Raw genomic sequence first — 13,241 nt, forward strand, 5'->3', positions numbered from 1 at the left:
GAGGTCAGAAGAGTGTATTCTTCCACCCGTCAATCACTGCAAATGAAACAGTAGCTCTTGTATTACTTTATAGTGTATTGAATATTGCAAATAGCTGTATTTCAGAAGCGAATGAGTTCACAGTCTGTTGGATGCGATCTGGAGGAGCAGTCACACTGAACCTTGCAGCAGTCTAAGCCGCAATCATTGTGAGTGTGTTTTGGGCAAAGTGTTGCACAGCCACCTGGGATCAGACCTATCACACAGGCCATATGCTTGGACTGATAACACACTGAGAAAGAACAAGTTATCTCCATCTTTTCTTCTCTCTGAGAGCTGATTTCCATTAACCATTAAGAGCCCTGATTGAAACGGCCAGATGAACCTGAAGCTCAATAAAATCTGATTCATATGGTCTGACCTAATCCACGAAGAGGAGCGATATCCATCTGCTTTTCATCTGCAAGACACCTGATAGGACACAAAACTCCAACAGCTGTTTCTGCCTGAAAAACTAGACATCGACAAAGTTGGCCTTATCTCTAATGGAGGACACATTGAAATGCTATCTCTGATATGTTTTGTTCTGGTAAAGAATAGCTTTTCCTGGAGACAGACACAGCTAAAAAAGGGGGAAATCCACACATAAATCGAGGACTTGTTGCAAGCGCTTGATAATGGAAGGTAGTCATAAATCATAAATGACGCTCTAGTTTCTTTTATTTGGTATGCGAGAGCTGAAACACTTCTGTGAATATTTCACACTTAACCAGTGTAAAGCTGCAGCTGTGTATAAAATATGATAATCCCAAGGCAGCAAGGACAACAGAGACAATTGATCAAGGGTTTTTTTTGTTCCAACACGGCTGCATTTTTGCTGAATTCTTACTTAAATCCACCTCAGGAGTGTTGGCACTTTGGCACATGTCTGAGCAGAGCAGGCACCGGAGACCACCAGCTGTCTGAATGCAGAGCACTTTTTACAACTCTAGTGTGTGTTCAAAGGGATACTGTGGACATGCTGGGCTGGAAATATTCTACTGGACTGTCTGCGTTGCTTCAGCTCCCATGGACGGACTTCCAATCTTAAAATTAAATCAGTATTTCAGTCCATCCAGACTCACTTCATGATTCATTCACCAGTGAACTCAGTCTGACTCACTGTGAACCAGAACTTTTAACGGGGACTTTTCCATCACGTTCAGTCATTTGTCCTGTGTACACGGGACACGCAGCTACAGCTTTAAATCTATGCTGCAAGACAATAAACGCGGCACAAATCAGTGCAGTTATGATGATAAAGGTCATGTCGTGATTGAAACCTCCAGACCAGCTCCTCAATGGACTCTGCAATTCTAAGTCAACTGGCCAAACTCCATCTGCTGATGAAGATCATGTGATATGATCAAAATGTCTAGAACAGAAACTTAATGCACCTTGTGGTCTGCTTGTTTTCCCATGATTGAAACAGTTTTATGTAGATCTGCTATATCAAAGGTAAATGTCGGTTGGATATTTTGGTATATTTGACCTCTTTCCTCACGCTCTCCAACTGTTCCTTCTGTATATTTTTGTATAATGCAATAAAAATGATTCAGTGGGTTTACTGGAAGATCAGACTTTAAAAATTCCGAAGTATTCCTTTCAGATTCATTTAAGACATCTTACACTTTTATCCTGAATGACACCCATATTGTGTGAGAGCTTTCAGGTGCTTTTACTCCACTACATTTCAGAGGGAAGAGGTGCGTTTTTCACTCCACACCACTTATCTAACGGCTGAAGTTACCTGTTATTTTCCATAGAAATATTTTCCATATGAAATATATAAGGAGAATATTATGCATTATTATGGAACAAACTTCCCATCAGTACTTAAGAAAGTAGCTCTACTTCAACCATTTACAATATTATTACAGTACCGGGCACCACTGTGGAATAATGCATACTTTATATATTTATGTAATTCTAATTGTAAAGTATTTAGATAATTTTGGGTTTCCTGGGTGTGACATCATCCTTTGTAAGGATAATGAGTACTTTAAACCATGATACTAAATCACATTTAGCTGACAATTATTTTTGTTTTACATTGTTGTTTTGCTACTTTACTTAGTAATCTGAATACACTCTTCATGGATGGCAGACCTGACTCACACCAGCCAAAAGTGCTTGATCCAGTTCTTAGCTGCACTCACACTCACAGTAAACTCACATTGTTGAGGACTCTCTGGGACTCATATCTGAAAAGTCACTGCAAAACAAGAGAAAACACCAGAGCACTTTAATAGGTACCTACACTTTTATTGTTCCTTGTCCAGCCAATGAGAGGTTCCAGTTTCATCCCTCACAAGTGCCGTTCAAGCCCAGCGAGGTGCTGAACTTCAGCAAACATGCGGCCACTGCCACCAGTGATGCTATCAAACTCCAACCATTGTGTGCGCGAGACTGCAGGACCATTTCTGAACTTCAGTGAGTGAGATTCCTTTAGTCAGTGTAAGATTTTCTCTCTAAAACTCCTCTCCCCATGAGATGACTGGCTTAATGGAGCTTAGCAGCTAACGCACGTATTAGGCTTACATCTACGCTGTCTCTGACATAAAGGGATGTCACTCAGGAATGGAATGTTTTTCATATGAAGCTGAGAGGTCGACAAGTTGCTATGATGTTTGTTGCAAAGTAATGTGTCACTTGGTCTTCCACTGTCATGCATGTTAGAATGTAGAGCCACTGCTTCTTCCAAAATGTCAAAGTTCAAGGCATTCATGCATTTGGCAACTCTTTTTTTATGATTTGTTGCATGAAGGGAAACTGGGAAAAGCACTTTGTGGTGGATGTTGATATAGTCACAATGTAGAAGCACGGCCAGCATCAATCATACAAGAAATGAGAGGAGGAATTCAAAAACACAGCATTTGTTCCTCCATTCGAGGGAAATAAACTTAGAAACTGTCCAGCTAGAGGTGGGTCATGAATACATATATAATAATCATTAACAAAAGCGACAGCAGTTGATAATGTTTATATATCTCTGATCACATGTTAATAAAAAGACAAAAATAATGCAGATGAAACGTCATGAGCTCTGAGCGGGCTCTTACCGCTGACATAAATGGCTTTACTTATGCTTCTGTTTATACCAGATCATGAAAAATGAAATATACTAGATCACTGTTTTAGGAGCTAGGCAAGTTGTCTCATTAGAAAATATAAAGTAGCCACAGATGAATCAGACATTGCACAGTTATTGGAGGGCATGAGTGTCGCTACTGTTCACTGTAACAGTTAATAGTGACTCTCACACAAAGCCAGAAATGAGATGAAATGAAAATGTTTACAGAAACTCAAATGCCAACATTCTTTACAAAGCACCAGCAGGTACCACTGAGGTCCTAGTGATACAGTCAAAACAAAAGTCTGGGATTTTCGTTTTTTAACTTTAGGTTTAGTTCATGATCGTGGAGCCGTTTTCAGTCTCAGTATCGACCCAGATGTCGTGGCAAAGCCTTGATCACTGCACAGTCGTACATATGCGACCAGAGGTGGCGAGCAGTCAGAATGGCCGCTGTCACACCGCTGCTGCCGGTTTGCATTTGAAACAGCACGTCTGATATGTTGCTCAGTTCACTCCCTGCTCCTGTGGTTTGCTTTACATTCAGCTTTGCAAATATGGATCCCAAACACTTTTGAACCATTGAAACATTTCCTCCACCTAGCAAAGACAACATGCACACGTTTTGAAAGCTGTATTAATAGAGCTCATGTTATGATTTGGAAATAAGCACTGATTGCAGGTCAAAAAAATCTATTTTTCTTCAAATAACATCCATAATATATTAGATAGAAAAAAAACATGAATTATTGGATATATTATTTCAGCATGACATAAATTGCTCTTTCGTCTATGATGTTGTTTAATAAAATGTATAAAAGTATGAGAGAGGGAGATTTGCTTTGACTGTATCTCAGTAACAAAGGGTGTGCTTCATTTTAAAAAGGAAACAGAAGAAAATGCCACTGAACTGCAAGTAAAGAAAGACATAAAGACATTTTTATAAACTCATACACTTATCCTTCACAGCTACTTGTTTACCTTAAACTATGGAATGCACTGTAGGATAGATTTTCCAAAATATCACCGATCAAATGAAGCCTACATTCCTGAGCGATCAGCGTCTTTTTCTATGTAAGAAATGTCGGCTTCATGATGTAAAAAGACTTAACAGCTAACGTACGCGAAGTGTCACGTTCACACTTTCCTTCATGATCCATTTTAAAACAAGTTCATGTGGAAGATAAGTGCAGTCATTTATATAAGGCATATTTAAAAAGTTGACAGAACTCCTTTGACACTCCTCCAAAGAGGCTTTTTGTGGATAAATAAGGGATGTCTTTGTCCTTTTCCAATTTTTTCCATTTCTGTGTCTATTTCCACAAACATATTCCAGAGGGGAAGAGTTGGAATATGACATCCCGGGTTATAGGGTGGAACCGAACGTTTGTGGAAAGAGTCCCTAAGTCCTTATAGGCGTCAACCGTAAAGAGTCTCCTTCATGGGAAGTGAAGACAAAGATGGCGCTACATTCAGAGGTTGAGGCAGAAGAGAGCCACCAGGAGCAGGGAGAGCACGCCGAGTGGCTGGGCGACCATGACACCTCCACCTGAGAGACACACAGAGATTGAAAACTGACAGTCAAATCTGAGGGGGAAAAAATAATACATGTTCCTTGAATGACCAGCTCTCATCCGTCAAACTAAAGACCACATTTGGTGTGTGAAGTCTGATATTATATCCAATCTATTATACCCCATCACCTTAAATGCCCCTCCATTTGTCAATGCCCTGCGTTTGAAATTCCCCACGGCTTAAATTCCCGGTCTGTGGAATCAAGCTGTCAGGCGGGTCTGGACTGAACGATAAGGGATAAGGGAAAACCACAGGAGGGGTTTCCTCTACTCATCAAGATCAATTACAGAGGCTTAAGGCCTCCTCTGCCCGGCCAGCCTACCTGTCATTCCATCAGCCAGTGAGGGGATGGAGTCAGCCGGCTATCAAGGCTTTAGTCACGGACCGTAAAGTTTCCCATCTTACTCCTCCAATCTAAGGTATGAAACCTGAAGTGACAGCTCTGCGCTGGCCCATGGGAACCCTCTAGCTGTGACAAATGATAACCCACTGCCAGCTCTGAACCCCCTATAATCTCACAAGCAAATGGCAGGCCAGGAACGAACAGCCACAGAGTCACCTCAGCACTCTGGATTTAAAATCTGATTAGATACCCGAAGGCTGTCTTTGCTCTTGTTCTGATGATGTGAAACTAAACCCGGGTGAATACAATAGGTGTTTTTGCAAGAGATTACACTCAGTCATTAAATTCAATGTCAGTGTTCATCCAAGAGAAAACACCATTGACAGGAAAGGAGGAGTCATTCTTTTAAATTAGCACCTTTGTCAAAGTGTCAGCAGCTTTTCTGCTTCCCAACGCTCTATTAAACGTTTACTTCAGAGAAGAGTCCAGGTTGATTTTGGCTCATTTTAAACTGCCCTGACCCCAGACGCATAGTGTTCTCACAATTAACGTTTCTAATAGCTTCCTGCTTTAAAACATTTTTCCATTCATTGCCCCTTAAGTCTACTACAACAGTCTGTAAAAGCGTAGTTATTCAGCGTATTAATCAACAAGAGAGAATAGTTTAAAAAGCTTTATTGAGGGGACAAGTACATGACAGAGTCTGTCGGTTACCTGTGATTTCAATTTGTGCGACAGCCCCGTCTCCCCCCTCTGTGTGCGCCCGGACCTCCACCACATAGTTCCCATCTGTGAGCAGGGGAAGGTCTATGTACCGCCTGCTGGTTGTGTACAGCGTGCCTGTGGAGTGGCCCTGCTGCCTGTACAGCACCTAGGTGTGCCACACGTATACGGTATGAGAAACGTCAGGTTAAGAGATCAGAATCTGTGTAAGTAAATGTAGAAATGTACTCACTTTGTAGCCATCTATCGATGCCTCGTTAGCCAGTGGTGGCACAATTTCCCAGGCGATATTTACAGACTGGCCCTTTAACTTTTGACCGATTATTCTGGGGGGTCGACTTGGGGCTGGTTAAAGACACAAAAATGGCAATGCATAACAATCACATAAAAATGGTATTTCCGTATAAGGATCATGAGATGAATGTTGTTTTCCCTGCTGGTCAATACTGAACCACTCTGAAGCTCAACATACGGGCTTTCTTGGTGTGGATCTGGAGTCGCTCGCTGGCCGGTCCATATCCTGCAGAGTTGTACCCCCGAACCTCAACGAGGTATTGGGAGTTGGCCTTCATACCCTCCAGCCGGGTGTGGTTCTCCCTGCTGGGTACCACCACCCTCTGGGCACCCCCCTCACTGTCTTCATGATTCCTCCAGTACTTCACCTGGGACACACAGGAACACAGGTGAGATGGCTAGGATCCAAACCAGCCGGGTGTGCAAAGGACTGATTTACAGCATGAGGACAAGGAAAAAGTCATGGGAAAGCAAAGTACAAATAAATAAGTAAAATTAAGATAGATGCGATGCTAATTTGTGCAAACTAGAGGTTCAGAATTTGAAAAAGAGTGATGAAAAAGTGGCTTTACTATATTTATATAAAGCAACATGTTTGTAGTAATTCTTTCAAAGACAAATATAGAGAAGAAAGACAAATATTTGGAGACTGTAGTGATTTTTTTTATGTCAGCAATGAGGTGGTTTAAACCAAAATCGCAAAAACAAGTTTCCGCAGACCTGGTATCCATCTATATTGCTTTGTGAGAGCGGCAGCCACCACACGACGGCGTCTGTGGCAGAGAGAGCTTTGCCGTCAACACTCACAGGAGCTTCAGACGGAGCTGAGGAGAAACACAAAGTACACTTTATTGAATTGGATGGAGGGATGGGACCATTTATGAGGACATGATTTTCAGAGGTTATTATCTGTTTTTGCCATTTCTGCTTTATTTGCTAGTGACAGCTGTGGAGAAACATGGTAAAAAGAGAAGGACCATGCAGTCCTCACATGGTACGCTACCGGTGTGCTCCTGTTCAGAGGTGGTTTTATACTGCACACAAAGCTCCAACCTAGCGTATTTTATATGTACTGTATGAATATCAATCTGTGCACCACACAATGGATCCATTACCCTGACTATAAACTACTTATTAATGCCATTTTTCTCTCAGTGGTGCTCAAGCATCATTTCAGTCATGTGACTCATTCACAGTGAGGAACACATGAAGTGACAGAGATCTTTCTTGGCTCATATTCATTCACTGGACACTTCCCATGACTTATGGGCCAGTTATCCACTGTGTGTAGGCTGTCCCAGCCAGGAAACTGTCCTTGAATGTTACATTTACACACTGGGCCTTGAACCAACAACCCATCACATGAAGAAACAATACTGCACCGCCAGCATGCGCACAGATACAAATGGCCACACCCCTGGAGGCAGCGCGCTTTGCAGGCTTAGCAATAAAATAATAGACACTCAAACTGCAAACGGTTCCCGAAGTGGGTTTCCATGGCAACAGGGCATCTCTGTAACCCATCATGTCTGGGTTCCCGGTGGTTATCTCAACTGTCTGTCAGTGGAAGTTAATAACTAGGCTAAATGCTTTGCATCCTTGGGCGAATTATCAGCTTTCTGGTTCATGCTACATAGATCATGATAATCCCCCCGCAAGGAAAGAGCGAGCGAGGGGAAGATGGGTTCGCTTTCAAGGGGTATTAAAATTCCTCACAACTATACATGAGAACTCCTATTAAATGGATCCAAGTCCATTGAAAACCCTGGCCGTGATAAGTAGCCGACACTGACAGATTGAAATAGCAGAGTGTTGGCATATTGAGGAATTCCTCATCATTCTCTGTGATGCTGAGAAAACAGGACCAGGTTGATCTGTGACATCGTTCTGGCACATTTTCGCTTTTTACACCTCAGTGTTGAGAGCTGTGAGGCTCTTCAGTGCTTACCATCCTGTGCGGAGTAAATGACGGCTGTTAGGCTGAAGGGTCCCTCTCCTTTGCTGTTGAACGCTTTGACTTTGACTTGAAACTCTGTCGATGGAGGCAAGGAGGAGTCTTTGTGGACGTAGCGCTTGGCCTGGGGGTCGGCTACCGTCACCTTCCTCCACTCGTTACCGTCTTGAGGTTTAAAGGCCACAATGTAGCCAAAGTTCGACCCATAGTAGTACTGTGGCTGTACAGGCTGATGACAGAAACGTCCAACATTCATGTTAATGTGGCAAACGTTTTATCCAACACAGCTCTCAAGTCGGCGTGTCTCCAGTGGGAATAACAGTCAAGCATCATCCACTTAGGCTCTATACTAGGATTCACTCACAGAGGGCCAGTTCTACTAATCAGATGATGTTTACATGCTGTTCAGTGAAATGAGGAAAAGAGTTGTGACACTTTGCTGGCTCCTGCCTGTCGATCTGTCCTGATGTCTCATTTCCTCTATTGGCACTCTGGCTTTTATGTCACATTACCCAGTAAGACCTGCCTGCATTAGGCACCGCAGACCTCTAAAACACGACCTCTTCCTCCAGCTGCTCGGGAATCGAACGGCCGTGCCTCAGATAGGCAAGAGGAAATTTACCCATGAGAGCTAATTTATCCACAGCTGCAGGAGGGAAATGATTCAGTTCTGTCATTGATTTTTCACGACACTGACTGTTCTGTTTGGTATTAAATGTAAGATTATCCAATGCTTGTTCTCCAGCTTCTCTGTATGTTTTATGTCCACAGGTTTGACAGCTCTCTGCCATTATATTTGATCTGCTGATGTACCAACAAGGCAACTGGAAACATATCACTGGCTTCCTTTAAATGTCTACAAAAAACTGGTCCTTAATTGGCCCTATTCTAAATGTATTTTATTAATTTGCTGCATTTTCATGGCCCTTTTTTTAACTGTCAAAATACACTCCTGTTTTATCAAAACGTTCATTTTTATCCGTTGCATCAGAGTCATGAGCGTGCAATTATCCATTCTTCTGTGATGTTTGCCCGCAAACAAGCAACTGGAATACGCATGCATTTTCCCTCAGCTTTTTATTGTCAAATTACATGTTTCTATTTGTTCTGGCACATTTTTTGTTTTGAACAGCGCTATAAAATAAAGGTTAGTATCATTATTTCAAACTGAAACTATAATAATAGTATTAGCAGCCACATATCTTCTCTCTGAGAGCTTTTACATGAGCTTGTGAGCCTTTTCCCCTTTGCACAAAGTGGAAAGTCCAGACCTACCGTCCACGTAATGGTCAGTTCTCTGCTGGTCCCTCCACCCCCGCCGACGTCCGAGGGCGCCACCACAGGAACTACAATGAGACAGCAAGAGCAAAACCCTGAGCCCACATGCTAAGAATCCACACAAACAACACCAACCCACACAGGCTGTGTAAGCTATACCTGGCATCGGCACTGAAACATCCTTCCTCTGCAAATACAATATCAATGTCCTCTCCCGTGCCAAATGCAACACCTTAATGTCAGTGTGGGAACCTTGCCACTGAAGGAGACTGAGAAGCAAAAGTTCTCTTGTTTTGCCCTGAGTCTAGTAGCTGGCCCTCAAATGATGATTGTTTTTTTAAGAGAGGTTACAGTAGGCCTGTGATTTCCATTTTATAATTGAATTTCAGTATACAGTTTCAGCACAGTGCTCATTTGTCGAGGTTTGTGTGGTGAGTTTGGCAGCATGCTTCTGCTGCAGGAAGTACAGCTTGATGGGATTTCTGCTGACTCATTTCTACAGCGATACTTAACATGAGTAAACAGTGCTATAATAGAATGATGAAGAATAAATATCAGAATGGAAAGCTGGACTGTAGGGACCGCATTTCCATGACCTTTCAAGTTAGTCTTCATACCATAAATCTGTAGCCCAAAGTCAGGACATGTTCTTACTTGCTTCCAGGGTTTTCTCTTTAGGTGAGGGGCTGCTTGGCTCTCCTATGCCCAGAGTGTTGGTGGCAATCACCCTGAACTCATATTCTGTCCAGGGGAATAAATCCACCACTGTGGCCATCTCCTCATTCCCCTCTACATCTGCAGGCGCTGCAGAGAAATGCATGGATTTAATTTAATTTCAGGGCGATAGCGCGGTATGTTAAAGCATTATACCATTTAACAAAAATATCCTTAAAGCAACAATGAATTTCCATTTTTGGAATCCATTCCTATATTTTAAGTCTTTGAGGCGTGACTTAATTACACTGTAGCCATCTTTAAGAGACATTAACCACCATGTAGGCCTACAGTATCACTATGTGGCATGACCCAAATTATTATAACACCAGAGCCAGCTCAGCATTAAGGTAGCAGTGTTTATTTGTCCGACTAGCGTGCTGGCGTCGCTCACATGTAGTGGCAGTCTTCCAGACGTCCTTTGAGAAGGAGTCCCTGTACTGGATGGTATATTTGGAGATTGGGCTGTGGTTGTCTGCTCCACGGCTCCACTGCAATGTTACAGTCTTGTCAGTTTTGTTCATCACTCGCACCCCACCTGGGGCACCGGGGGGACCTGGGGTAAAGAAAGGAATAAGAGACGAGTTAGAAGTGTTGTTTGATGGGTGAATACAAGTGTGGCCGCACAGTTGTGTTGAGACTGACACTGTCCTTTAGCCTGAAGTTCATACGTTTATATTCCCACTTTGCCCGCTTGTGACGGAGAGTGAACGTCCTACTTGCTCACAGAGAGAATGAGGATTCATTGTTATTGAAAGAGCTTTATCTTTTTTGAAGCTCATGGGGACATTCTTGGCGAAAGTCCTGAGCCTTTTAACATCTTTGTACTTCAACACCAGTCTCCAAAAAGGCAACTGTTTGATGCACATGAAACACAGCACATCAAAGCCCTCACATTTCCTCTTTTTAGTCGCTTCTTTAAAAGACATCAGCAAAGACTGATGGATTAACACATTAAAGCTTCGAGCCCATTGACATATATGAACTAAAGCTTAAGCAAAAGCTTTTGAATCCAGTGTTTCTCTTGGTCCTCCCGCTCCTCTTGATTCTTCTTTTGGAACATAAAAATGGCCTAATAGAAAACCCAGACTGCCTCAGGGTTAGCCTCCCAACCCACAGCCTCAGAAATCAGCCAGGATTTGCTTTTTCCAAGTCATGAATATGAGCCGAGACAAGTAAGGCGATTAAACAGCCAAAGCTGGACAGCCCTTAAGCTTCCCCTCTCCTCTAAGAGTCAAGAGAGAGAGCAGAGTAGAGAAACATCTACGGCTCTTTTTGCAATTCAATGTAAGGGATGAAATATTGTGCAGATTTTCCATTTCTGTACAACACTGTGTCATATGGACGCTTGGCACAATGTGTTTGAACTGATAAGCTTCAGTGCTTTTCACTGACTGCAGCCCAAGAAGTACATTTTCTAAAGTTTATGAATAGATTTGCTAATTCACAGACACTTACATTAACACAGCCACATTTCAACACCGGCAAGACTGAAACATTACGCTACAACAACACACACACCCGCCATATGAAAACAGTTCTTCTCCCTATCTCAAATCCCTACTAATAACAAGCTACAGGTGCAGAGCTGTGTTTTTAGGTCGGACAATCTCCTGAAGCTGATCTGCTTCCTCATCTGCCTTGATAAATGGCTGTCTTTCATCTCCCCCTCCCTGCACCCCGGACTGCTGGCATTTGGCACTCCATTAGGAGCGGCCCAGGGCTTGTGTTTTGGTTCCACTCTGGGAGACGTCACAGTCTGCCGCTGTGCGTTCACCTGGCCGTCTGTCAACACCTGCTCAGAAAGCAGCGGCGGTGGCAGCACACCCAGGGCACAACAGGGATCACTGGCAACCAGATCACTGCTAGGGTTCTTGGGTTGCTATTTGAAGAGACCCTTTGTCCGTCAACACTGGGCCTGTTTCAAGATCCGAGGGGAGGGCTGTAAGGCAAGCTCTCACTCATCAGGAAGTGGAGGGTGAAAACAAAGCCTGATGAATCACCCAGGGGGTGAAATACAGTAAATGACAGACAGAACACTGTGGACGTTTGGCATGTTGATATCTGTATGTGGCTGGAAGAACAAGCAGCACTCCGTATCAAAATATTGAGGTGAAAGATTGAAATCTGTCATGTTCTACATGCTTTGAATACTCATCACATGGTGGGGGCTGACACTCCATACACTCAACACACTTAAACTACTGTTTCTAATAATGCAACCACAGCAAGAGCTTGTTACTAAGACTCCCAGGGAAATACTAAACTTCCTGCAAAAACTTTGCAATTTATTTTCCAAGTTACTTTGTCTGGTGGGACATAGCAGATTTTTTTTAAATATTCCCTCATGGCCAAACAATGTAATGTGGAAGGAAGGCATCAGCAGATATGTTTGAGCTAACTTCTTCGCTATTTCTTGCACTTAAAGAAAGGCTGCAGCCATTTATTGGCAAAATGCATCATGTTTGAGACGTTAGGCTGACCTTTTCTGAGTGCATAGCTAGTGCTCCCTGAGCGTGTGTCTCTGTCTCCTGCATGAGGACACAAGGCATTTCCTTCCTTAGCTTTTCCAGCACTTTCTCTCTCTCTCTCTCTCTCTCTTTTCACATCGAGTCTCAGGGTTGACAGATTATCAGCAAAAAAAGGCTACGGTCTGGTTACTCTGGAGAGATTTTCTTCTCTGCAAACATGCGCTGGAGAGCGTACAGCACTTGTGTTATCTCTCTCTTTGTCTCCTCTCCCTTTTATTCACACACATGCACTTTCTAGAAATACATTAATGGTCTGACAAGGAGAGTTTTAATGAGCAATTTAGGAATATGTGCCTGATAAACTGTGGATTTTTTTAAAGTTTTGTGTTCACTTTAATCCCCCTGAAAACTTTGATTTGAAGCTTTTCTCCCCAACATTTAATATTAATAAACAGGCATCTATTAAAGTACACACAAGACTTTAACAGTCATAAACTCAGCTAATCTGCTTCATCAGGACTTTGTGGGCTTGCTTTGATCAAATTTGACTGATGGTACACAAACAAACCAGCAATTGTGGTCACGTTTTGACGCAAATGTTACTTAATCCTGATTGGTGCTCTGAAGTATGTGACATCACATTTTTCCAACTGAGTCCCACCCACTTCAAACGAGTGAAAAGACCACATATAAAACACAGAATACAGAAATGTCTCATGTAAATTAACAAAAAGTTAGAATGTTGAGAGATCAGCATCAAAATGTTTTCAGAGCCTTGAGGACATTTCATTCACATGA

At 42.6% G+C, this 13,241-nt stretch overlaps 1 protein-coding gene across 1 annotated transcript in view; it reads right to left on the reverse strand.

The window, feature by feature from the left end:
* Positions 1 to 2,268: 2,268 nt before the first annotated feature.
* LOC139337124 (contactin-1a-like) overlaps positions 2,269 to 13,241 on the reverse strand; it is a 64,416-nt gene continuing 53,443 nt past the window's right edge. Inside the window, exons 16-24 of the mRNA XM_070971536.1 lie at positions 10,367 to 10,528; positions 9,913 to 10,062; positions 9,256 to 9,326; positions 7,975 to 8,209; positions 6,747 to 6,850; positions 6,205 to 6,394; positions 5,965 to 6,077; positions 5,724 to 5,880; positions 2,269 to 4,640 (exon numbers count right to left, since the gene is read on the reverse strand). Of these exons, the coding sequence (XP_070827637.1) occupies positions 4,564 to 4,640; positions 5,724 to 5,880; positions 5,965 to 6,077; positions 6,205 to 6,394; positions 6,747 to 6,850; positions 7,975 to 8,209; positions 9,256 to 9,326; positions 9,913 to 10,062; positions 10,367 to 10,528 (1,259 nt within the window). The 3' untranslated portion in view covers positions 2,269 to 4,563. The remainder of the gene's footprint in view (positions 4,641 to 5,723; positions 5,881 to 5,964; positions 6,078 to 6,204; positions 6,395 to 6,746; positions 6,851 to 7,974; positions 8,210 to 9,255; positions 9,327 to 9,912; positions 10,063 to 10,366; positions 10,529 to 13,241) is intronic.

This window comes from Chaetodon trifascialis, chromosome 10 (genome assembly GCF_039877785.1).
Source record: "Chaetodon trifascialis isolate fChaTrf1 chromosome 10, fChaTrf1.hap1, whole genome shotgun sequence".
NCBI lineage: Eukaryota > Metazoa > Chordata > Actinopteri > Chaetodontiformes > Chaetodontidae > Chaetodon > Chaetodon trifascialis.